At 41.0% G+C, this 26,808-nt stretch overlaps 1 protein-coding gene across 1 annotated transcript; it reads left to right on the top strand.

Moving 5' to 3' along the window:
- The first annotated feature begins 1,218 nt into the window (after positions 1–1,218).
- Positions 1,219–20,477, top strand: vangl2 (VANGL planar cell polarity protein 2). The gene is made up of 8 exons (XM_085139327.1): positions 1,219–1,357; positions 11,320–11,699; positions 14,962–15,085; positions 16,084–16,691; positions 17,839–17,972; positions 18,173–18,308; positions 18,428–18,671; positions 19,535–20,477. Exons 2-8 carry the CDS (start codon positions 11,629–11,631, stop codon positions 19,793–19,795), a joined length of 1,578 nt encoding a protein of 525 aa, XP_084995453.1. The 5' UTR covers positions 1,219–1,357; positions 11,320–11,628; the 3' UTR covers positions 19,796–20,477.
- Positions 20,478–26,808: the final 6,331 nt, after the last annotated feature.

The following is a 26,808-nucleotide window of genomic DNA, read 5'->3' as shown; positions in this document are numbered from 1 at the left end:
ATATAGTGAGATTATTTTGAGCTACAGTACTGTGAAAAATGTTTGAGTCACTCTTCATTTCTTTATATTTTGCTGGGAAAATGTAAAATACATGCAGCGATTTGCAGAAACAAGTCTCTTAGGTAAGCTCTCTTCTAATTTCTGTAAGTAGTCATCATGAATAGTCCTCCAGGCTTCTTGAAGGACATTTGGCATACCTCAACATTTCCTCCCTGTTTCCCTTTTTAAAGAATGGCTTCTTGATAGTCACCCTTCCATTTCTGACGAGGCTTCAGTGAAAATGGATCAACTGGCAAGGACATGTGCCAGGTCTTTGCTAGAGTCCAACCATTTATTAATAGACATTATCCACGTTGTACAAATTCGTGGTATAATACAAAAAAAAATGTTTTCTTCTTACCTCTAAACTATACGACATATTAAAACCTGTTCGTGCTGCATGTCTGGATTCGTAACCATCTTCTTAGCTGCACGGAGGTCAGGAGGTTTGAAAGCATCTAATGATGATGGCGCTTTTAGAGGACTGTTCCCGTCAGCAGCTCCATAAACCGCCTCTCTGTTTTAAGAGCCACATTAATCTGTCCCGGTCCCTCTCATCGAGCGCACACTCTCAGAGACATCAGCGCGGTGATAGATGCGCCGTGGCTGAACCACACTCTCTCACGGGCCTGGTCCCCCAGGGGGGGAACCAGGGGAGGGGCCAGAGTGAAGCGGAGGCGGGGCGCACGGTGCTACGGCTGAGTGGAAGGAGAGTGGAAAGTAAGAAAATACCTGAATGGACGATCCGGAATAAGTAAGTAGTATTTCTTTGCGGAAATGTGTTAAAATGTTGGAAGTGGTGATGTGGATGCTTGCGCGCTGTTGTAACGCGGAGAGGGGAGCTGGGAAGCTTCGGGGCGCCGGAGATCTCCGGTTTCCCCAAACAATAGTCGAGAGGACGCGATGGTCGCCCTTTTTTTTTTTAATCCAAAGGGAAGTTTAGGACCCTCGTCGGCGCTATTGTTGACCCCACGGAGGCCACGTAGCTCCCTGGATCGATTTTAAACGTGGGAGGAAGAGTTGCCTTTATTAATGTGAATAGAAGCGTAAAAAAAAGGAGACTGAGAGTGATGCGCCTGGAAGCAAAGAGCGCGTCCAGTGTGACTGCAGGCCGGAGGGTTTGAATTTTGTCCTCGGCGAAGGGCTGGTGGGAATTTGAGTGCGTCCATTCATTTTACTGCGAGGGCGTCCCGTTTGGAAAAGGAAAGGGGAAAGAAAGGGAGCGGGCGTTGGGATCATTTGGCATCAGGACGCCACCGGTGGGGCCTGGGAGTCTCCCATTGTCCTGCCTTTCTCCAACACCCTCCTTTTTTATCTTGTAGGTCGCACAACTCTTTATACTCGCCCGGTTCTTCGCAGTAAGTTAGCCTTTGGTGGCTCTTTGTGCATGTGGAATATTGTTGAAATATTAATGAACGCAGCTCGACTCTTGAGCCACGCTGCCGTAGCCTGCAGCACGGTGCTAAAATGTGTCTAAACACAGGCTGTAATTCAAAGTGAAACAGGATAACGTTGCTGCAGCCGAAATAGGCCCTGATTACGCACAGATCCAGTGCTTGAAACGTCTGTTCGCCCTTCAACTTCTAATTTCTAAGATTTGAGTCCTGCTTTTGCGAGATAAAACTACACAATGCTATCCCCAGGCTTTAAAAAAATACCACAGAATGGCTGTAAACTGCTTTCAGTGGGGATGTTTTAGTGATAAAACGGGTCGTAAACATAGCAGGGGCTCAGTGGAAATGGACTGAAGAAGGAATTTTACACAGTGATACCACAGAGATTAAGAAATATGAAGCACAGCTGGTTCATTGTAGAAGTATTGGTGCCTATTAATTTAGGAAATCTGAAATATTAAGAAATGATGGCAAAAATCAACTAGATTTCTCCCCTTATTGTTAGAGTTAAACGAAAAGCTCCAATATTTTATGTAGAAACATGTTTGGTCTGACCAGGAGTCTTAAACCCAAATACTACAATATTAGCAAACAGAGAAAAACACAAAGACCTTCAATATTCAAGAAGCTGATGGAGAAAACGTTAGTTTTCTTTCTTCAAAAGCAGAAAATGTTAGACTTTATTCCTTTAGAAATAAACTGAGGTTTTACTTAACAATTCAAATTGTCCACTGGCCCTTTTCATCTGTAAATTGACTAATTTACCATTTTCAGCTCTTCAGACAGCCTGGCTTTCTGCTTAAAGGGTCTGTCCACACAAACAGAGAATACAGCTTGTCCTCTGACCCCCTGCGGTGTGCCTTCTACTTTGGTTCAATTAAAGTATAAGAGAAGCACGACAACTAGTAGTGTGAGTGCAGAGAGAATTGTGCATGTATTTTCAGGAAACAGACATGGTAGAAGGTTTCTATCATGTCATATTTGTGTTTAATCACATGGAATCACATTTTGTTTTCTTTTTAAGTCAATGTGTTTGCTTCAGGTTGAAAAAATGTACAAAAAAGCTTCCAAATGTCTTGTGATAAAACATAATTTTGGATGTTTAAAGCACTTAAACAAGGAGTCAAATTGATGTTTGTCAGGTGACTCACAAATTAAGCCTTAATTAAGAAATTGCCACAATATCTACATTAATATTGTCATCATGAAAAGATTTCAGTGCTCAAAGTGTTTCCTGAAGGGAATACGAGTGTTTTCTTATTCAAAATAAATGCATCTCTTTTTGACTCATACAGCTATTTTTGACTGCCTTAAAAAAATGCAATAGAGTTTCTGACTCCAGTCTGATCGCCACATTTGAACTTCTGCTGTTTTTATAATCTCTGACAGTGAATTATGACACACCTCTGCATTTTTGGACTTTTTCAAGCAACTCCTGACGTTTTATAACCCAAACAAAGAAAATAATGATGCTCTGTCTTATCAGTAACACATAGTTGGCTGCTGTTGTGAGACTCGCCATAGTCATGAATCATCTCAGCCGCTTCCTGTCTCTGCAGTACTTTTGTTTGGATATGAAGACAAATCTATGCAGAGTCAGAAGACAGGCCTGTTGATTCAAACATACCCTATTAGATTTTCTCACTCGCGCACACACACAAACACACGCGCACACCTGCTCCCGTTTGCTCGCCGTGTGTGTGCAGACCTGGACAGAAGCAGTTGTCTTGTTGTTCACTGGTTTTACTGATGTGGGTGGCGGTCTCTGTTCTGTCTGTGTGTGTGTGTGTGTGGCCCTTGTTACACTGATGAGCCTCTTCCCCTGTTGGACCCTGGGCGTGTGCATGCTTATTTTCACAGTTGGTGGACTATATCTGGCCTAAAATGGCTATGGAGCGGAGCTGGTCACTTCAGAGGTGTCCCGGCTTGCTTTTCCGCCCTGACAGCTGCCGTCCCAGTGCCAGCAGCTCCAAACTTTTTAACGGCAGCTCGATTTCTTTTTGTCGTGGGGAAGGTAGCTGTAAAATCTTCCATGTGCTTGTTTTGATTACCGTGTGACTAGATCTGCACGCTTGCAGCAAAATAATTGCACCGTTAATGGTTTGATTTCATTGTTGGAATCATTTTTATGGATGAGCATAACCAAAATGGTCTTCTATGAACATCTGCACTGTTTTAAGCTGTATAGTTACTTTAAATGATTCATGAAGAAATGCATATGAAATCCAAACTGCAAGCCAAAGATGTTTAAACTATGGATTTGACTCAGGAGCGTTGTTGCTTTGGGCTACATTAATTGATTTTGGATGCAATGAGTCATAAAACCAGATTGATTTAAATTGAAAACAAAAGGAGTTGGTACAATAAATTCCACAATAAAAAAATAAAAAATAATGAAGTCGATTTTAGCTGTTGAGGATTGGGACCCTGTGTGGAGGTTGTGTTGTGTGCATATGAGAGTTGGTTCCTTCATTCAGGCTTGAATGTGTTTGTCTTCTGTTTTCAGAGGAAGCTGTTGTCTTTGCTCTCAGTTGATGGCGCATATTAAATGACTTTACACTCCCTTTGGCCTGAGCCATAAAACCTTTGAGCCGTGGCTCTAGTAGGCCTGAAGCCCAGCATTATAACTGTTTAATCTTAGACCACACACACACACACACACAGGTTTCTGGACTGGCTTGCAGTGGACAACCCTGGTGAAATCGGTTAGAGATTTTTTTTTATTTTTTAGAAATTTGACTTTTTTTGCATAAGACTATATGGGGAAAGTCATACCGGTATTTGGTTAACAATGTCAGGAGGAACAATGGCTTAGCTGGATGAAAAGAAATGAACCTTTTGTGTAAGGTGCTAATCAAAAACTAGAACCAGTGGTAGGTTGTTATTGCTTTACTGAACAGATTTGTGCTCAGATGTACTTTTACACTGTGGGTGTATGGTTTCCTTTTTTATACTAATGCTGCTGATTAAAGATGGAAGGGGAGAATCCTCTTGAAGTCCATGAAGTAGGTCATAGAGGACGGTGGGATGAATAGGAAACCTTATCCTTCTTAGTACCGGACCACACCTTTGTAGATCAAGTGTTCAGTCATATTCTCACTATCAGGCCAGCAGACAGGCAGGTAGGTTGGCAACAGGATTATTTCAGACTGTAAAGGTCGGCAGACCATGTGCAATCTAGATTTACTCATATCAAAAATTTCTGGTAGCTTAGTGCTTTAAGCCACTTGAAAGTGATGTAATATTTGCAACTTTCTTTTCATACTTTCTTTGGAGAGGACGGGCCTTTTGCAGGCCTTACTTGCAGAGACGGCCCTGTGTGCTTTACTTTTTTTGAAGCATATGTCTCTCATTATACGTATAACAGGCCGAATGTTATGTTTACAAGAAACAGTTTTATCTACCTCAAAGGTCAAATGCTGAAAGATGATGTCAGCGTTTCAGCATAAAAACAGAGTTAATTTTACACTCGACTCCAGTCTTCGTACAGAGAAATCATTCACTGAAGCTGGAAAAAAAGCCATTTTTTAAAAATTGACAGGAGCCCCAGAATGCAGTGCTGCCAGGGATCCACCTATTTATCCAAGTTTTACATCATCCAGCAGTTATTTATAATGTACAAGTCAATTTATGTTACGTTATTTAGAACAAGTAAAATGCTACAGAGAGCTCTAGTCTCCTTACCAGTCGGCAGATATCGTCCAGTCAACAACAAATGTAACATTATTGCTCATGTTTACTTGGATACTGTCAAAACCTTTTTACACAACATAAAGCAGAAGGACATGTTTGGAGAGTAATTTAGATAACGCATCATCACATAGCTTATCCTAATTGCGAAAGCTGCAGCAAAGTAGCATCACAGCTGAGCAAACGGTGGAGTCAAACAGTGCCGTCAGTGCTCACTTGTTTGGGAAATGCAAAGTTGAAGAGTTGAGAAACATTAACCCCGTGTTTATGTGCCTGTGCATGTAAAACTCAGCAAAACTCTAAAACATCCCCAAATATCAAGTTCAGTCCTTCACAGCCTCGTGTGCAGCTTCTGTGACAGTTCACATTTTGAGATTCTGAAGTTCCCTTTACAGCTTTGCTACTTAAATACTGATTTTTAAAGGTCAGATAGACTATACCCAGTTCAGTAATTTGCAGCAGTGATTATGATTGTGAATGCAGTCTTTCATTCTTTGGAGAATACCAAATGTTTATCGATACACCATAGTAAGTGTTATCATGCTAATGTTTTTCATTGTTGCACAGTCTTGGTTTCAGTGTATGTTGTCATAAATGTTGTGGTTAAGGGTAAAAAGTCAGTGTGCCATGATGTGAGTGACTGGAATAGAAGGACACTTGGCAGGAAACAGAAAATGCAGGAATTTAATTACAAACATTACCCTGCTATGTTTGCTAGGTGTGTGAGCAAATGTGTGTATTTGGCCAGAGGGCTTTTGTGAACAGTGAGCTCTGCTTGTCTGTGTATTCTACATGTCGTTGATTCAGAGGGTTTCACAAGAACCGTAATTACCAGTTAAACTTTCAAAACGTGTAGCAGATGATTTATCTTCAGTTTAATCTAAATTAAACTTTCATATCAAATCCTAAGATCCATGTTTTAGATGTAGCCGGTAGGTTTCTCCAGCTAACTTGACTATCCTAATTTCTGAGACGTTAGTTAGTTAAATGCCTTTCGAATTTTTTGTTGTCTTTCATCAAGATGCCGTCATCAGGCACGGAATTTCTCGTGACCTCTTAAGTCCATCTTTCATTGACTTGTAACTTGAAATCAAGTCTTAACGTTCACAATGAATATTCGCTGTGTTAAATAGTAATACTTTCATTTAATTATCTTACCTCTTTGAGAATATGTCAATATTACCTGAGTGCTTTCACGCTCCGCTGATGATAAATCTTTTTTTTTTTCCCCTTTCATGAAACTGTCACCACTCCGCCCACAATGGGAGGAAATGTCAACATGTTAAGGTGATAAATATTATGTTTGAATGTCTTTTCTCGTTGCCTTTGTCCAACGTGTTTGTGTTGTATCTCCATACGTCTCTAGGGGGAATTTAGACTCCTATGCTTGGCCTTTTAATTGCTCTCTAAGGCTTTTGGATACATATAACCGTGACACTCTTCACAACATTTGTCTTTACGTGCAAGCAAAAGCACACATTTATGTCAGCAGCATTTTATGTATGGCAAGAGCGTCCAAGGAGGGTTTGCTAAGGGCTGTGCTGCAAAATGGGAATTATATCAAGGGCCAGACATACAGGATACAGTTTATAGACGTGCTTTAATTAAATTACCAGAACAAAATAAGATCATTAGTCTTTATAAAATGTAGTTAAGCAAACTAACTCCACAAAGAAGGCTTTCCTTCAGCCAACTTATAACAATCTGTTCCACAAGCTTGAAGTTGGGGCCTTTAATAAAATCTTGTTAAGTCCTAATGTCAAAGCATAAAACCAGTCTTTTGTTTCAGTCTTGCACAGAGTACGTCCTCAGCTCTGGCATTGCCTGTGTCACAGGCCTGAACACGACAGCTCAATATTTGTGCAGGAAGCTAATTTAAGAAAAAAGAATAAGAAGGAGGCAAAGGCTCTTTGATCACCTAGTCTACCTGTACCATAGACAGCAGCCTCCTGGCACGGAACAAAAATGAAGCTTGCAGCAAACTCTGCAGCTTCAACACTTTGAGATCAGGACTGAAAGAAGAAACATGTTTTGCTTTAGCTGCATACCTGTTTGCAGTATGTATGACTTCATATCGTTGCTGCTGTATATGTTCAAATGGGAACTATGTTCTTTGAAAACAAATTGTTTCATGATAGGCGTCCGTTAACACTCAGTTAGACATGGACTATGTAGTCTTGTCACGTTCATTGTTTGCAGGCTTGTCAGATTGCTGATGCAGCGGAGGGTTAGTTTGCCATGAGCACAGGGCGGTGCAGACCACAGGCCAAACTTTCTTGAGAATCTAAAATAATTTGTGAGTTGGATTAAAATTGACAAATGGCTGTGGGCTTTGATTTTGACACACATTAAAAAGAGCACTAATCTGAGTAATGCTTTTGTTTTCTTTTTATCACTCATGCGTTCAAAAAGCTGAGCCATTTTCTTCTGTCTCTGTGCTGTTAGAGTTTCAGATATAGAGGAGTAAAAAAGACGCTACTCCTTCATTTTCCTTTGTCGTTGCTTGGAAAGGCAGACCGCACCATTATAATTGCTTAATTGTTATTTATGTGCGTTGGTGGGGCGAGCATTATGGCCAGTGATGATTTCCGATTGTTATTTTGGCCAGCATTTCTCTGTCTGGGAGAGCAAATACCGGCTAAGCTTCTACAGCCATTACATTAAACACTTTAGATTTGTGTTTCTTGCCTGTGTAGAGTATTTGCCTTGTTTGGGAATCAGTCCTCTCCACTTATTGTCCTCGTATTATTTTGCTGAGAAGCTCTACCCATATCTGCTCCTCTGTCTGTCCCCGAATGGCATGTTTAAAAGAACTTGTGGAGAGGAGTTTGTGCTTTTCTTCGGTTTGATGCCATGCAGTTTAACTTGATCTAAAATAAGAATCCTCTTGCTTCGCGTGACATTCAGAATGCAGAATCCTGTCTGTTGCAGGGGTCGCATGAAACACAGCTTTTAAGCACTTTATTTGGCCTAAAAGCACAGCACAATTCTGCTAATTCCTCTGCTAAAGCTGAAGATAAAAGCCGATCATGATGCACCAGAAAGCAGCTGTTAGTCATTGGAGTTTTGTGGTTTTGGAATAAGCATGCTGTTGAGGTTTTGCACATGGCTGCAAGGGTCCAAAATCTCTTCTGGTCTGCTAAAAGTTAGTGATTCTGGCTAAGGGGAGGTTTCTCATAAAGTTGAGCTATTAAATTTTTCATTATTTGCTATCATATTTATGCTGGTGGTTAGTGGTGTTTATTTTAAACAGGAAGAAACTTTCAGAAACTGAGATCAGCACATGTGTGAATAATCCCTGTGAGGGCACTGGCCTGGTTGTGCGCTGATCATACGCAGAGATTGGTAGACTGTTGTTTGCATGTTATAGCTGTGCACAACCAGGGGCAGTCTAAAGTCTGTGCGCTGCTCTTGTTTCAGCCACTGATGATCTTCAAGATTATTAGAAAGGCCCTGTTTGCAGGGAAATGGAACAGACTTGCTGCCAGGAGTGGGATATATTGTCACAACATCATTTATATTTCAAGGAAATTTGGGAAAAATGTATTTATTAAAAAGATATAGTGAACAGTGTTTTATCAGTGATTGCAGCCTGCAGGAAGCACTATTTATTTATTGCTACAACACAAAAAAACTGTCAGTAACTCCTGATGACACACTATCGAATTTGAAGTGTGACTCTACAGAAACAAGATGCTAGCAGCAGCATTATAGCACTGCACTGCACTATATATGCACTGATAGTGGCACAGTTAAATCTAAGCATTAAAAGTAACCTAAGTAGCGTTTTCCATGGAAGTTTAAAGTAAAAGTATAAAACAAATGCTTAACATTTTAATACTAATACTACTAATAATTAAAGTAGCTTAACCTTAACTTAGACTTTTCACATAACACTGAAAAATATTTTCTACCTGGGATCTTGGGTATCGCTTTATCAGGAGTTGCTTGAAGCCCTGCATTTCCATCATGTAACTGCACCCATAATTTCCATCCACCGTTTTGCTCTCCCTGTCATACAGACAACTAGCAGTGCTCCGGCGAGCCCCGGTGGAGTCTCCGTTGTTTACTTTTTCCAAGCACATCATCAGCTCCTAGTATCTCCTCCTCGCATGGCGTCATAGCTTGGTGGTGTCTTTTTACCACAAGTGTTGAAACAAGTGTAGTGTTTCCACCTTTAGCGGGAACAGCTTTCTCGCATATTTTGCAAAGTGCTGTAATTTTTGTTTGAAGTTGTTGAAGGGACTCCCTGTTTACTAAATTATTATTGGAGGCTGCCTCTTGCTGTAACACATGTCTGGGCTTGTCTCATGCGCACTATGAAAGTAAACGTATGGCATCTCTTTGTCATTAATATCACGCTCTGACACTCGTGCATTTGTCACATACCATTAGTCTTTTGCTTTCTATAACCAAATGCCTAAGCCAAAAGACACGCATGCAGTTTCACTTGGAATAAAGGCTTGGGTGCTCCAAAGGCTCAAAAAGACTCTCTTTCAGTCTTTATGATGTCAGAGAGAGTGGAACATTGATGCCCCACCCGACCTATTATTCAAACCCTTTGTTTGTGAGGAACAACCAATGGGAAGAAAGATGACTTAAGTTGGGGGGCTTGTTGCAGACAGTGGATGAACTGACACTTTACCATGTAATAATGATGGTGATGATAATACTGCTACTACTACTACTAATAATAATAATGATGCAAAAAGAGATGGTGAAAATGTGGATAAACTTTGACAGAGAGATTGGATTTCATGCAGGACTTGGATGAAGGGAAGTGGATTTTAAACTCAATGGTCTTGATGGGGCATAAAAGCACCTTTAAGTGGAATCTGTCCGGCATTGATAGCAGCTAGCCTCCCTCTCCATTTCCCAAAGAGGGCCAATCAAAGCCAGTGAGCCACGCCCTCCCTTTATCGATTAACTACCATGTGACAGCCAAACATCCATCACACCGATACTTTTATTTTGGTGATTTTTTTTCCTCCCGCGTGGACAGACAGTGTGTCAGAGGGCGGTGTGAGGTCAGGTTTCCACAGTAACTGTCAGCCTCCAATCCCCCTACAGCTGAACACCCTCATTCATTACCATGGCAGCGATGAGGCCCCGTTTCCCGGGGGACGAAGGGCGTGAGGGACGGAATGTGAGATGGCGAGAGAGGGAGTGAGAGGGCAAACAAGTTTAGTGAAAACACAGTAATCCAATATGGCTGCCATTGTGACACAGCTAACTGTGGCTAATGCTCGCTGCTTGGAGAGAGGAGATATAGTCGTGTGATGATTAACCTCAGCTGAGACCTGGAAGCGATGAAAGCGCTTGAAGTGAAACCGAAGCCTCAGTTTAGAAGGTTAATGTGTTTTATAGTGGATGTGGGTATAAACCACATAAGTGGACTCTTAAAGGGTCATTTTACTTTACTTTAAAAAGGGAGGAGTTTTGAGGTTTTCTCTTAAGTGTGAGATTAGGAGAGTTGGTGACCTCCCTTTAAAAAAAAAAAAAAAAAAAACTTATGTTTTTTCTGTTTTGTGCCGTTTAGTTACCTGTGCAGCCCACAAAGAAGGATGCCCATATTCCTGTGTGTGCCTGTCAGTTAATGATGGTTTATAGGTCAGACATTGTATTACTGCCGTAGTGATTTTAATGGAAAATGACCAGGGTGCACATTAAGACATGCAAATGAAGCACGCAGACGCCCTCAGACTAGTGGAAAGGAGTTGACGTCTGAAAGGGGCTTATGAATTTGACCTTCCATGTGTTCGCAGACGTCTCCGTCGTTACTTCTTTCTAAAGTTAGGCTTCAGGCGCATTCCTCAGACAGGATTTTGAAATGTGCTATGCTTTTCAATGCCTGATATAAAGCCAGTGTTTCCAAAATGATCTCTATCTTGTAAATTGTTCCAAGGCCGTGATGCATATTATGAAAAGGAGCTTTCGCCCAAGTTTAGAAGTGACGCTGGGGACCTCATTTTGTACCATCTAGATATGCTGGTGTGATCGCTGTTAGGAGCACAAGGCAGGAAGCTCAGGCAGGAAAAAGGAAAAGATAAATATGAAGCCTGCGGTGTATTTTTAGTGTGTTGTCAGTTCAGTTAAACTGTGCAACTTAGGAGCACAAATAGTAGCTCAGGCAGAGAAATGGCTACATGCGATGCTGAGTTTTAACCAGCGCTCTCTTTTTGTCCTTCTCTTTCAGATCTCAGCAACCTCAGCTCTCCCCTGTTGCAACTCTCCTGCCCATCATCCTCTCCCACCCCTATTCCTTCCTCATCATCTCCTCGTTTTAGCCTCCCCTGCCCTCCCATCCTCCCTTCTCTTGCTCCCCCCCTCATCGGCCTCCAAGATAGATTCCCTCAGGAGTAAGGTTGACCTACTCAAACTGCCCCTGGCTCTCTCCACCAAGTCCATCTCCGAGCGCAAAAACCAACTGGGAGGCGTCGGCGAGCAACGCGGCACGGCGGGAGGAGGCGGGGCTCGTAAAGCCCGCTCACCGCCGACCCGAGACATGGACAACGAGTCGCAGTACTCGGGCTACTCATACAAGTCCTCCCATTCCCGAAGCTCCCGAAAGCACAGGTGGGTAAGACCCATTCAAGTAGGCACACTCAGGCTCATAACTTCATGTATTTGTTTCTGGTCTGTTGTTTTGGACTGATTCGAATATTGGTTGGTTTAAATATTGGATCTTCAAATACATATTGTGATATACACAACATAATTAGAATGAGATTTGTATTTGTATTTGTATTTTTTTAATCAAATATTTATGCAACTGCAGCAGCAGTCAGTCCAAGAGTGTAGATCAGGGATCTACAGTGTAGGGAAAAAGGGAAAATAAGTGCAACATGATAACAAAATGCTGTTGATAAAGATAATGAAATCACATCAATCTGCCAGAATGAATGAATGTGTAGGAAAAGCTGTAAAAGTCATAAAAATACAGTTAAGTCTAAAATCGATGCCGTCCTTTAAATATTCAAAAGCCATCCCAGTGGGCCAGATTGAAGTCTTGGCTGGGCCGATTCTGGCCCCCCGGCCTTATGTTTGACACCCCTGGTCCTGATTATTATTTGAGTTTTTTCTTTTTCTGAAGGACACTCCCCAGTCACTGAAACTCAGCAGTGAACCCAAATCTGCAGCTGCTGCCTGATAAATCAGCGATTGTGGAACTTATATTAGTTAGAAAATAACAGTTTTTAAAGGTTTTGAGTTTATATACAGGTTTGTATCTGATGTGTATGTGGTTTCTAAACTCCAGACCAACACTAGCCACCTGAAAGGATAATTAATCATCAAATGTTTTATCACTTTGTAACAGGTAGTGACTTGTGAGGTTTCATAATCAAATTCTCCCTATAAGAAGTCGTCAGTAACAGTAGGGTGTCTGGTATGCAGCTCAAAAGCTTTACAGATGCTGTGGATGAAAACCACATGCTGAGATCCACACTAGGAGACATAGTGGCACATATTTTAATACTGAACACTCACACATCATACATCTATATTGAAAATAGGAATTATAAAGTATACTTACTCATACATAACCTCGTATAGAGCCAGGAAGACAGCTTTAATTCTAAATACATCCATCAGAGTCACTACAGTGAACTAAGAAAGCTGTTTGCTGATTAACCACTCAAAGAAGCTGAGTGACCCCTGGGCTGCTTTTATACATGTTATCCAGGGAAACCATAAGGAAGCATTTTCGCTGAATCTGTGCGAACGTCTGTTTGCTTGATTAAACTTCAAATTTTTTAAGCTCCAATCTCGGTTGATAAATTGGAGGTGGTGAGTGATGGCAGTGCTTTTAATTTCCTTTCTGGCAGTATCGTTTTGTTATGCTTTTGAAAAACACTGTTCACTGGGTAAAGGGGGGGAAAAAACTATGAGGGAATTAATCATTCTGACTGTTTTTAAATGAAAGGAAAACAGACATAATTCGATTAGTGACTATACCGAGGAATGTAAGACCCATTTCTTTGTTTACGAGGAATCTTAAAAAGTTACAGTTGTGGTCAAAAGTTTCATACGCTCATCATGAAGGTCACAGTAATTTCGGGCTTTCAACTTTTTCTTTGAACTGTTTTTTTCCCCCCGGGTGGCACCAAAGTACAGCATGTGTCTTTAATAAGTTGCTGGATGCACAAGTTTGAATTTATTTTGGAGTTTCTGTATTTCTCGCAGGGTCAAAAGTATAAATACGGGCTCGGATATAAACTTACGCTGACTTAAATCTTTTAACAAGTGGTGCTGAAGCTTCTACAGTGTCTTTTAACTCGACAAGACCAAGGCCTATAAACCTCTCATTGCTGATCATGATTGTGGGCAACTGGTTTCTTTTTGCAATCTGGTTTCTTTTTGCCAGCATAAAGAGGAATTGTTTGACACCACTGCTCAAAAGAATGGGGAAACCCAGACTTGCATAAGTTGGGAAGATCCCTTGTAGCCATTTCTAAACAATTCCAAATCCCAAGATCATCCGTTCAAACAATTGTACGTAAGTATAACTTATTCACATGTGTCACGACTTTGATCCAAAAAGATCCAAAACGGTCCCCCCTCAGATAAGAGGAAATTGGTCAGGATGTTCAGAAACAACCCAGGAACCACCAGGGCCCGAGCTTGACATGAACTAGAAACGGCTGGTCCACCAGCATCACTGCCCACAGTGAAGCTTGACTGAAATCTGCACCTGACCACAAGGCTATGGACATGATCAGATAAGATGGAGGCTGAAACATTTCTATTTGGCCTCAATGACAAAAGGTACGTTTGGAGGATTTCAAACCTAAGAACACGGTACCAAATGTCACGCATGGTGGTGGTAGCATCATGCTCTGTGGCTGTTTTGCTGTCAGTGGTGCTGATATACAGGGTGGGCCATTTATATGGATACACCGTAATAAAATGGGAATGGTTGTCATCATTGTTTTTCTTGTGACATTACCAATAAGTTTGATGTGTCACATGGCCCTCTTCCTATTGAAAAAAACAAAAGTTGTATCCAAGATGGCCGACTTCTAAATGGCCACCATGGTCACCACCCATCTTGAGGAGTTTGGAAAGTGGAATTATGAACAAGGAAGGCTACTTATGAAATCTTCAACTTCACATTAAATCAACAGCTAGAGGGTTGAAACTTGGACACATCTGGATGTTCTGACAGGACAAACGCATCAAGGCCGGTTTTGGAGGGAATAAAGGATGCTAGTATTAAGATTCTGGAACAGACTTGCCAAAGACTTTAATCCCTATTGAAAATTTGTTGATTATGCTTAAAAACTGGGTCCATGCAAAAAAAAAAGAAGGAAAAAACAACCAATTTAATTGAACTTTATCAGTTTTGTCAAGACGAGTGGTCAAATAACAAACCAGAATTATGGCAGAAGCTTAATTCTGGTTAATGGCTCTCAAAAGTGTCTGGTTGAGGTCGAGCTTGCTAAGGGACATTTAACCAAATATTAGTGAGGTGTGTGTGTATATTTGAGTTTGTGTGGATTAGCACAAAAATCTAAAATTAATAGTTTTCTTAAGCCACTAAAGATGTTTGTTGTATAATGATTCCAGCCTGGAAAAATAACAGTTAAAAAACTCTTTAAAAGCCCAAAATTACCATGACATTCATGCCCACGATGAGTGTATGTAAACTTCTGACCACAACTGTGTGTTCTTCTGTCACAACGATTCACCACAGCAACTTTGACAGACAATCTGCTAAGACAATAAATAAAAATGGGATAACTAATAGCAGATTGCGTCATGGTGTAACACCATCACATTATTCGATGCGTGTGTGACTAATGTAGCCCTTTATGATATATAATTTCTTTGTCTTCAGGGATCGACGGGACCGTCACCGCTCCAAGAGCCGAGACAGCAGCAGTCGTGGAGACAAATCGGTCACCATCCAAACACCCGGAGAGCCGCTTCTCGATGCAGAGTCGACCCGTGGAGATGACAGGGTCAGTTACAGTGTTTTCTACTTTTTTTTGTTCATGCATCGTCATCTTTGACCTCATTTAATCACCAGTCATTATTCTAATTAATGGTTAACATTGTGCATATCTTATCCCACCAGTGTTTCTTAAAACTACAATTTGTTCAAAAAATGTTAGCGACTTTCGGTCCTTTAGCTGCATGTCACTAACATTGACGAAGTTGATAGGCTCAGATTACCCCGGAGCTGTACATGCTAAAATATTATGTTTAATTAAAGTCAAACACTCAGCTGAACTACAAATAGGCCTTTAAACCAAAACTTTGACCTCTCTACATTATTCAGGTCAAAAAGCTGTATTTGAATTCCCCATCAGTTTTCCTTTGTTATCCATTCAAAGTGGTCTCTCAGATTCTTTCAACAGCTCAAGTGTGTTTTCTTAGAGCTGTTAATCATATCGTTTCAGTCCTTTTCTGCCCCGTCAGTTAGCGGGAAGAGAGCAGGTGCTGACTTTAAAATAATCTGACTTCACTATTTAAAGTGCAGAGACGTGCTTTCATTAAGGAGCCCGAGGGGACGTGCTTGTTCTCAGATGAAGTGAAGAGTCATTCTTAAAATAGTAAAGGGGCACTTGCATTAAAGCCTAACCAACCTGCAATCGCTCTTGGGACAAAGATGTTCAGGGCTTGAGCCCTTAGCTTCTAATTTTAAGTTGAGGGCTTTTCAGCTACTCAAAAAAGATTTTTAAAAAAGCAACAACTGTTCATTTGTGCTTACTCAGATTATAGTTGCCTTCCAACCAACCCTTTCATGTAAACATCTTGTGTTCATATATGTAGGATAAGTAGCTTCAGATTTTGTCTCACACCCTCCTTTTCTTAGGTATGACTGAGCAACTCCTGTTCACACATACAATCCCAGCATTCTTAGCCTCTTGAAGAGCTTAAGTCAAAGCTGGGGGTGAACTTAATATATTACTCAGCATAGAGATTAAAATGACTAATTGTTTTCTTTGTTGTGCAGGATGACAACTGGGGAGAGACCACCACTGTGGTCACTGGCACCTCAGAGCACAGCATCTCAAACGAGGACCTGACCCGCGTCACCAAAGATTTGGAGGAGTCAACTCCACTGGAGTGCAAACGTTTTGTGGGTCCGGCGTTGGGAGGCTGCCTAAGCTTCTTTGCTCTGGTCACGCCATTAGCCTTCCTCATCCTGCCGCAGGTCTTGTGGCGTGACGCCCTCGAGCCTTGCGGCACGCCCTGCGAGGGCCTCTACGTCTCCCTGGCCTTCAAGCTCTTGGTCCTGCTCATCTCCTCCTGGGCTCTGTTCCTCCGCCCTCCCCGCGCCACCCTCCCGCGCTTTTTCGTCTTCCGCTGCCTCCTGATGGTGCTGGTGTTCCTGTTTGTGGCGTCGTACTGGTTGTTCTACGGCGTGCGTGTGTTGGAGCCCAGAGAACGGGACTATAGGGGGATTGTGGAGTATGCTGCCTCGCTGGTGGATGCTCTGCTCTTCATCCAGTACCTGGCTCTGGTGCTGCTGGAAGTCCGACACCTTCAGCCAGCCTTCTGCCTTAAGGTGGTGCGGAGCACGGATGGTGCCAGCAAGTTCTACAACGTGGGCCACCTCAGGTTTGTGACACCAGCCGTGGCATTTAATTAATATCTTCACAGAATTGTTGTTTGTTACTTGGTTGCCTTCTAGTAACAAAATACGATAAACCTGCTGACAGGCAGAAGATTAACCTCATGAGTCCCAAACTCTTATTTGCAATGCACCACAGTGGTACCACAGACAGGCCTGTGCTCAGCAGCATGAAGTATAAGCTGCAGAAAAGCTAAATGCTATGTCCTTACATGAGGATGCAGGGTCTCAGTTACTCTATGGAGTAATTTTTGATGGCATGGATTGGGTCCTTTGTCTTTACAAAGGAAAGAGTCACTGCAAATCAATACAAAGTTGTCTTAAGTGGGTTTAAAATGTCTGAAAGTTGATACTTGGGTGTGTTCACGCTTGTATTTGAGAAGCTTTACAAGCTTTTTTTCTCTGCCTGTGCTCTGAACCCACATCCTAGAGCGGGGAAAAATGTATTTTTAAGTTGTCAAAATCAATCGCACACAGATTGTTTTTTGGAAACAAACTGAAGGGGAAGTGTTCGTGCATGCATATCTCCATCAGGCCATTATTTTTTAAACGTGAGCAGTCACGTCCCCAGCAGTCACACCTACATCGTGTACACGGGCATTATTTTAAGTAACTTTAGTAAGATTTCAGTGAAATATAAAAAAAACGTGACACTGGCAGGACTCCATGGTTTTGGTGATTCTGGTGGTCAAGAACTGTTTAATGGAAATATAATATATGCTCAATTATTCTGATTATCCCAATGGACTGGGTACAAATGTGCATATATTTCTTAGCATATTGCATATATTTATTGTTGTTGAAACATTTCTTAGTTTCAGCAACAATAAATCTACTAACTTTAAAGCAGAAGTGTCACAAAACCTAGGTAAATATTAAACTACACCAAAAAACAGTTTGGAAGATGTGAGGGGATGCATTCTACTGTCCGAACATCAGTGCATCTTATTTTAAAGTAATAGTTGAGGTGTGACATTAAACGAGATCACCATCAAAGGCAGAAATGTGAGGAAGGTGCTGAGATATAGTTTACATTTACGTCTGTATTAACTGCAGCCTGTCCGCTGTGCAGTCAGCAGCTGTTGTTTGACCTGTACTTACTGTGACACTGACGACAGATACTCTGTGTTTTAGCATCCAGCGGGCAGCTGTCTGGGTTTTGGACCGTTATTACAGCGACTTCCCCGTCTATAACCCAGCTCTCCTCAACCTGCCCAAGTCCATCCTGTCCAAGAAGATGACAGGCTTCAAAGTTTACTCTCTGGATGGTAAATATAGTTTCGTCCTGGCTTTGACGTCTGTCTTTAATCCAGAAGTAAATCGTTTTTTCTTTAATTTTCGTTGCTGTTTGTTGGTCTACGTCAGAAGCAGGTGGCTTTACAGCAAGAACGGGAAACATAAAGAACTCCTTAAACTACCTGTCTGAGTTCTAATGTGCAGTCCAATAATCCCTCCCTCGGTCTTACAGAAAACACCACCAATAACTCCACAGGCCAGTCCCGGGCCATGATAGCAGCTGCTGCCAGACGGAGAGACAACTCCCACAACGAGTATTACTACGAGGAGGCCGAGATGGACCGAAGGATCCGCAAACGGAAGGCCAGGTCAGATACACTCCACGCTCCTCGTCGGCCTCGAGGGCCATTTATCACCCGCAGAACTTTTCGGTTTTTCATCTTTGATCTGTTGGGTATGTCACCACAGTCCTCTGTTACTCTAATAGGTTGGTGGTGGCGGTGGAAGAGGCCTTCACACATATCAAGCGCCTCCAAGAGGAAGAGGCGGCCTCATCTCCCAAGCACCCCAGAGAGGTAATGGATCCTCGAGAGGCAGCCCAAGCCATCTTTGCCCCGATGGCCCGGGCCATGCAGAAGTACCTGAGAACCACACGGCAGCAGGCCTTCCACAGTATGGAGAGCATCCTCACACACCTTCAGTTCTGCATCACGCACAACATGACACCCAAGGTGAGTCGTCAATAGTTCCAATACAGCAAACAGCCTAATTGATATTAAAAGATTTGTTTGTTGGTCTTTGTGGAGTTGTTTTTTTTTTGTTTGTTTTGTTTTAAACATGTTTGAGTATTGATGGCTGTTTCTTAGCAGAATTTTCTACTAGAGAATCGAATACATCTCTAACTCAGAGGCGCCAAAGTCCCTGATGATAGCAGCCACTTGATACTGTTTTCAGTCTTGTCCTGTGTGTACAGATACTTTCTATTGATTATCAAAACCCTTCTATATTATTTACCATAAGGATGGTTTTATTTGTTTATTTTTTTCCTATTTAAGCCCAAAAAGGCCCTCATTGAGTGCAGATGTACCTATCTTTACTCCTGAATACTCTCTCTATTTGGGACACTTTCTTTTATTTAAAAAACAAAACAGCTTCCATCAGTTGCTGTCTTATTCACAAGAGGTCAACACACTGGATCAATGTGCATATTTGATCTGGTATGGATGCTCCTTCCATCCCAACATGGCCCGTCCGAGGGATTTGTGCTTCCTTTCGGTCTCGAGAGGAGATGCCAGGGATCTAGTGTTAGCCAAATATGTTACCACTGTAGGACAGAGCCACTTTAATTAAATATAAAATAAATACAACACAATAAGGGGATCTTTGCCACTACAGAAAGGCAGAATTATTGTAGGATAGGATTTCTTTTACTTGTTTTAGCGGACAGTGTAGATTGATGAAATGATCTTCAAAGCCGCATCATTAGTGATGTAAATGTAGTTAAGTGCTTCATGAGTGTACTTGGGCACGGTACTTCAGCACTAAGACAACTGGTGTTTCCTTGGTGATTAAACTCCAACATCCTCCTTTTCAGGCTTTCCTGGAGCGTTACCTCACCGCCGGCCCCACCATGCAGTACCAGCAGCAGAACGGTAGGGGGCGCCAGTGGACTCTGGTGAGCGAGGAGCCGGTGACCTCAGCCCTGCGTCAGGGTTTGGTCTTCTCCCTGCGACGCCTGGACTTCTCCCTTGTTGTCACGGTGACGCCGCTCCCCTTCCTGCGGCTCGGGGAGGAGTTCATTGACCCAAAGAGCCACAAGTTCGTCATGAGGCTGCAGTCTGAGACCTCGGTGTAAAGGCGTCCAGTAAAACGTCTTCTTTTTCCTACACTTTCCTCTCCCCTCGTGCTAACTCCTCCTGGATCACTGATGCAGTGGGACATGCGGAGGCCATGTGGTCTATTCTCGCCCAATCATTTCCCCTCTCATCAACAAACAAACCATTCAGAGAGGAACATCTCTGCGGGCCTCATCCTTCCTGTTTTGTGATCATCACAGATGCTTTGCGTCAGACTGTGATCAGCTCAACGATTGTTCAAACCCTGGAAGTAAACAGATGCCTTGACCTTTTCTTTTCTTGACAATGTCTTTACGGCACACTGTAAAATTCTTTGCTCCACTAAACGGGGACTTTTCCTCCTTTTGCCTCTTCTTTTTGCTGTAACCACTGGACTAGTTTACTGTGCTGACTCAACACGTAAACACCAGAGGAAGGGGATTACATCACATGTGTCACTTCCTCTTATTTGTGTCTTAAAATCAGTCCAACTGGATTTCAGCTCTGACTGTAACGCTGATGTACCACTGCCCTCTGGTCCCCTGTCAGTCGTTGTGTTTAACATAAGCAGGACTGTTGTTGTTTTTTTTTTACATATATATGTTAGAGGAGTGACTTTTTAACTTTCAGAATGTAGCATTTTGTGCAGTGAGTTAACATGTTCTCTCTTGTGGCCTCAAAGGGCCAGTATGTCCTTTTTTTTTTTAAAAATGTATGTGACTATTAAGCAAAATGGAAGTACATTCCTAACTCACTGCAACCCCAAACTGTATGTTCATGATTGTTTAAATATGCAGCTTTAGTTTATTTAACACTGGTACTTTTACTATTGATGTCACCGTTTTAGCAGGACGCGTTACAGAATAAAAATGACATTTTCACCTGGTATTAACTGAGATTCTGAACATTACTTGCGTGAGGATCTTAAAGTGTGAGCTTGACGGTGTTCTGAATTTTTCATACTGTCAACAAATCCAGCAAAAAGACCGACAGTGCACTCGTCTCGGGTGTCATTACTTGGAATCTATTCATTGCTGCTACTTCCTAAGAACAACTCATACGTGCATTATGCTGTTATTATTCATTTTTAACTCATGGATACAATGTTTTTGGAAATGTTACTCATGCCTAAGTAGTAAGTGGATTTACTCAGTGCTATTTGTAGCTGGTTACTTTTAGATACAATTGAGTATTTTTGGCAGCAGGATGGCGTGAGTGGAAGAATAAATTGCACAGCAATGGAAAAACTGGAGCCAGTAACAGGCCGATGCCACTCTTTACAGAGTAAAACATTTCCAATATCACATAATGGCTCATATTTTCAGAATATTAGATTCTTTAGTAAGTTATACTCGCGCTTTATGTTCTGTCTGCTAGTCAGTCTCTCCAATGGACAAACTAAAAATATGTCTTGATATCAGCTCGTATCAAAGCAGTGTGTATGCTGATACTGAAATATGTGTACTAGTGGATTTTAACCTGATGTATCGGTGATCTTTTTTTTTGGGGGGGGGTTAATAATTGACTGGGGGTATTTTTGGTCTTTTTATGGCTTTTATTTGACAATATGAAAAACAAGAGTATTACCAGCCTCACTCTTTAATGCAAATGCGATCTGCGCGTCCGATATGTTGAAATGCTGGTAGAATCTTTGCATTTTAAGCGATAAAATCTGCAGATTTTCTGTGACTGATTGGGGGGGGAAAAAGCATACTCTGTGCTAAATTCAAGTTAACTGTTTGTGCAACCATGTTTCAAGAGTTTCCTTAACAGATACCGACAGAGTTGCTGCATTATCGAGGGTATATTTAGATTCTGCAGAAGAAGTTCCGCCTGCACACTAACTCTAAGCCACCCTAATAATCAGATAACAGCATTTTGAGTCACTGTGTGCAGGCGCTCATCTGTCATAAAACCTCAGTCCATCGGAAAATGCCCTGATTATTAATATTGGAAGCAAAATAATAGTGTATCGTTACAGTGTAATACCAGGTGTAAATGTAGTCAGTCTCACACTTCTTACACAATTAAATGAATCCAGATGTGGCAGCTGTAGTTTAACTATGAGCTGGCTTATTGTGGTTTAATGTTTGTTTTTTTTTACTAGCATATCTACAAGAATCCCAAACCAGACATGTGATTGTAACTCCTCTCTGCAGCTCCTCTGCAGCAGTAGCTTATCACCGCCTCGCCTTGTGCCACGAGCTGAAACGGGCACAGTGAACATGCTGCCTATGACCTTTCCTCAGCCTTAGTTTCCAGATGTGGAGGAGCAGCAGACTCCGACTCCCCCACCCCTTCATCTGCAGCTCCCGATACTTAACCCGATGTTTCCACCCCACATGCTGAGCCACAGAAACAGACAAAAGCAGGCTGACTGTTTTTGTCAAATGCGGTTTTAAAAAGTCCTTCACATTTCTGAAAAATGAAACAAACAAACACCAGGTCCGATTTGTTCGATATGTCATCTGACTTTTGTAAAAAACAAACAAAAAAACCCAAAAAACAAACGAACAAAAGAATGCATGCATAGATTTATTTTGGGCTCCAAATCCTTTTTATAATAAGTTGTTTTCTATCATTTTTACGGTGCCTAAGTTATGATGATGCAATTTTCAGAATGTAAAAAAAAAAATGTAGATCTGTGTTGTATTTTGTTCTTTTTGGTAACTGTAGCTTGTATAGTGTGCTAGGCTTTTTCCATTATTAAACCATTTATTACTTACAAGTCTCCTTGTTTCCTAACTTGCAGCATGGGGAACTTTAGTCTGTAAAGCAAAACATGTGACTGAAGCTAAGAAGCAAAAGGAGCTGAGACTTTTTTTTTTTTTTTTAATGTGGTTGAAGAAAATTAATATCTGCATTTGATCATTTTGGTTTGCTTTAATAAGAATTTGTTCTTGAATGCTGTTACCAAAGGCCGATTTGGGCCTTTGGACGTGAACAATTTTCATCAGTTTTTTGCAAGACTTTTAGAGGAACTTCTGTCAAGTTGGGGGATGGCAGTGCGGTAGGCGTGTGGTTTCATAGCTTCAAAACGGACAGAGAGCCACTGACTTCCTGTTCGCTGCTTCTCATCTCTGAGTATAAGACACCTCGCTGACAGCCTACAAGGGGAAAAACAAAGCAGATCAACCATCTTATCTTCAGCCCACCCGGTAAGAGCACTCATTGCTCTCTTTTTGATCCTGCTCTAGTAGGAGTACTTTTGAGATACCTGTGGCATTGAAAAGGGATGACACGGAGTTAGTGTCTCTTAACATTTTTCTTCTGGCTGTGTTGACGATCGCGACTAAGTGTGTGTTATGTGTGTACAGACAGCATTGAAGGCATGGATATATGTTTTATCCTGGATGGTATTCTCATCCTATATGGCATCATCCTCACCGTGCTGTACTGCAGACTGAGGGTAAGGCAAACAGGAACCACACACGCACACACACAGATCGCCATGATGGACTGTAGAAAGTGTACAGCTGTTCCTTCTTCCTTCTAGACAGTGCGTGAAGGAAATGCACTTAAATGCAGCAGTTTGTTTAAAGTTGCTCTTTATGTTAGGCTGCAAAAAGTATAGCAAATGTTCTGTTACTCTTATAAAACTTCCTCAATTTCTTTAGATAACTTTTTAAAAACTTGTGGTTCCTTGTAATAGCGTACGAGCATTCTTTTGAGTCAATTATCTAGAATCATTTTACATCCTCTTCAACATTTCACATGATTAATAAACTACAATGGGAGTCACCCAATCACATTTTTTGACAGATGCATCCGTCCAGCAGCTCATCTGGCAGTTACCCAGAGGTAAAATTAAATCTGTGTTATTGCGTAAAATTATAAAGAAATGGGGAATTTAATATAAACAGAAGTGTGTGTATAGAAAAGGGTTTTTTTTAGCGTGTCAAAGCTGTTTTTTCTCTGTAACATCATAGTTCAGCTTAAACACCAACCCTTTTTTATAATTTCCTGTAAGCAAGCTGACCACCGACCTATATTATTTATACTCTATGTATGTCGTCACAGTTTCCATCAGTGTTTTTTTCGCACCAAGTAACAGTGTCAGATCCCACTTCCTGTAAAAAGGGGCTAGATTTGCACATTACTCATATCTCAAAATCTTAGAGTAAATGAAAAAAAAAAGAAAGACTGCCAAATACCAGTCAGTACCCAAAGAAGCATCCAGTTATTTCACATGTCCAACACGTAGTTGAAAGAATTGCCCCTGAACGCACTCTTGATCATGTCTTTATTTCCATTCACACAGAAACAACCCGCCGGGGGAGGCATCTATGCGGTGAGACTTCTCATTCTAATGCTTAAAAACATATTTAAAATGGCACATAATGGAAAAGTGACAGCACATTGCACAGTAGATGTTTTTCTTTTTTTAATTCATCTCGCTGGTTGTCACAAAATCACACTTCAGTCAGTGCAGGAAATGAACAGTGTCGTTTTAGAGCAGCTTTCACATCAATTTTGTGCCACTTCACAGTATGTGTGTCTGTCTGCTTGCGTCCTGCAGGGTCTGACCAGCCAAAGTACTGACACCTACGAGACCATCAGACTGGACAAAAAGCCCATTGCCTGAAATAACACAGATTTGGTTCAATGAGGATGCTGTTCGCAAAAACACAGTGTTACCCCTGTTGAAGCTTTATACTATATAATACGTTGTGTTGTCTTGTAGCAGGCCGGGGCATAGACTTCCTATATGCACATTTTTCACATTTACTTTGTAAAAAATGCTTCCTGTATTCTTGAACTTTATAATGTGCATGCATGAGATGTAAAATTACTAAATAATTTAACTGTTTACTAATAAAAGCTGTGTCGATGAGTTTAAACTGTGTGACTCTTTGTGCCTCACAGCTGCTCTTACTGAAATTACAAAGAAAAGAGAAGTTTGAGGTTTCTGTTCAAGTCTTCCCTTTTTTAATTTGAGCTGTCTGGACTAGAACTTCGAGCCGTGTAAACAGAGCTTAACTCCACTAACCGACCTTTAGGAAAAGCTTTATAATCTCATTGCTTTAATCTGTCATTGCTTTAGTTTAATTCTAGCTGATCAATGCTTTGTGTCAGAAAATTCTGATGACTATAAATACTGGCTTCTTAAAAGCTTCTTTTAATGTCTTTAAGAGGCTTTATTTTTAAAGATCTGACTAACAGGTGAAAACACAAAGACGCTCAGTTTGCAGATGACGTCAGAGAGGTTTATGACGATAACTGAGAAGTTGGAACCAAATTGGCAATAATGAAACAATTGTTTCTGCATTTCCTCCTTTCTTAATAAAGACTTTATGATTACTGGTTAAAGTCAGGCAACACTTTTAGGGTTTTAAGACTAGTTGCAAAACCAAATGTAACACAGTGACTGATGCAGAAAGATTTTTATTTTTTAATATTGGCCTTTTCCTACTTTGGAAACATCTTATTTCTTTGTGTTAGTTTTTCATAATAGATGTCACCTTTTTAGAAGAAATTCCATTTCTGAACCAACTATTATATATTGGCATTGCTCATAACTCAAAATGTTTCAAAGAAACTCAACGTATGATGGTATTTCACAAGTAATCCCAGTATTTTACAATTTTGATCCTTTTTTTAATAACTTGTGCTAATCTCTGAGGCCCAGCTTCAGTGATTCATCTTTATCACAGTTTGTATAGCAGAAAATTAATTGATGATACTAAAAACGTCCTCAAAAACCAACTTCTTCCAAAGGCCCTGAAAGTTTTTTGTATGATAAAGCACCACATTAAGAACCAAATGTGATAATTAAGTTGCACAGAGATCAGCAAATTAACACTTTGGATCCTATCCCCTGATCTTAAGCCAATCAAGTCTCTACTGCCAGGATGTAAATGGCAGGTGGACAACCAGGACCCCACAAATTGTCATCAGCTTCCAGCAATGCTACAGCAGGAATGGATCGCCATCAAGCTTTGGGCCAATAGCTGATATCCAGCATGCCACAAAACTGTAGAAGTTACATTAAGTAAAATAAAAGCATGCACAAAATGAACAAAAAACCTAAATAAAAATGTAGGTGTATGAAACAAAACTACTCAACTTCTTTCTTCCTTAAAAAAAATATTAGAACACATGTCACACAAATACTTTAGAAAACTGTCAAAAACTATACTCTTATTTTTTAGGAATTAAAAAAAAATCATGTTTTTGTACCCAAATTAGAGCTGGAACACTAAACTGGCACACTACACTGACAAATCAATATAATTTGGCATCCTAATAGCGCAAACCATAACATGCTTTACAGTTTTTAACAGTCGATAACAACAATAACCATATTTTTAAAATTTAAAAATATGATTTTGATTTTTTTAAAGTATAAATTAGAAAATAATTGTAATTAAAAAAAAAAAAAGTATGTTACATTTTTTGTAACATCCTCTCTGTTGATTGCAGACTCAGGTAAGACCAGATAATACCACAAACAGAAAATCCTGATATGTGACTGTTCTGTTTAGGTGTCTAGATCTCACAGATAAATGTAACAGCTGCAACAAAGGCCGTTTAAAATGTCTTTATTTGTCTCACCTGCCTTTGACATGGAAATATAACTGGAAATGTATTCAAAACAGACTCACAGGAGGCTGTACTTACCGGCTGTGTGCAGTTTTCCCCGAGGCTCCTCGCAATGACAGGACAAACTTGCTCACACTGAAGCGTCACACAAGCATTCTGCTGTTACAACATACCTGCCCCCAGCATTATCTCGTGAATCAAAGGAAGAAGTAAACATCTATGTTTGTGATTCCCACGGCTCAATGACGCATATGTTTTCCTTTTAATATGGGGGGTATCCCCCCCCCCCCCTTTGTACCGTTACGTTTTTTATAGTCTGCAAAATGATAGATGCGTCTTTAAAAGGCCATTTAAAAATATAACAGGAAATGGTTTAAATACAAAGCTGATATGTTTCAGACTGAGTGGATCGAGTGTTAGAAAGTGCAGCAAAGGTCCCGTGTATCAAGTCTTGCTGAAGAAGTGTTGTCAGAAACTGTCCCCAAGTCTA

The sequence above is a fragment of the Neolamprologus multifasciatus genome, chromosome 18 (assembly GCF_963576455.1).
Source record: "Neolamprologus multifasciatus chromosome 18, fNeoMul1.2, whole genome shotgun sequence".
In the NCBI taxonomy this organism is placed as follows: domain Eukaryota; kingdom Metazoa; phylum Chordata; class Actinopteri; order Cichliformes; family Cichlidae; genus Neolamprologus; species Neolamprologus multifasciatus.
Note: the sequence above shows the minus strand (reverse complement) of the source record. Positions and strands in the feature narration are given on the sequence as shown.

What these genes read in the sequence shown, in the direction of transcription:
- vangl2 (XM_085139327.1), top strand. Translation starts at nt 11,629, where the DNA reads ATGGACAACGAGTCGCAGTACTCGGGCTACTCATACAAGTCCTCCCAT. An exon ending in CGAAGCTCCCGAAAGCACAG is followed by an intron (nt 11,700 to 14,961) that starts GTGGGTAAGACC and finishes CTTTGTCTTCAG; the next exon opens with GGATCGACGGGACCGTCACC. An exon ending in TACAACGTGGGCCACCTCAG is followed by an intron (nt 16,692 to 17,838) that starts GTTTGTGACACC and finishes TCTGTGTTTTAG; the next exon opens with CATCCAGCGGGCAGCTGTCT.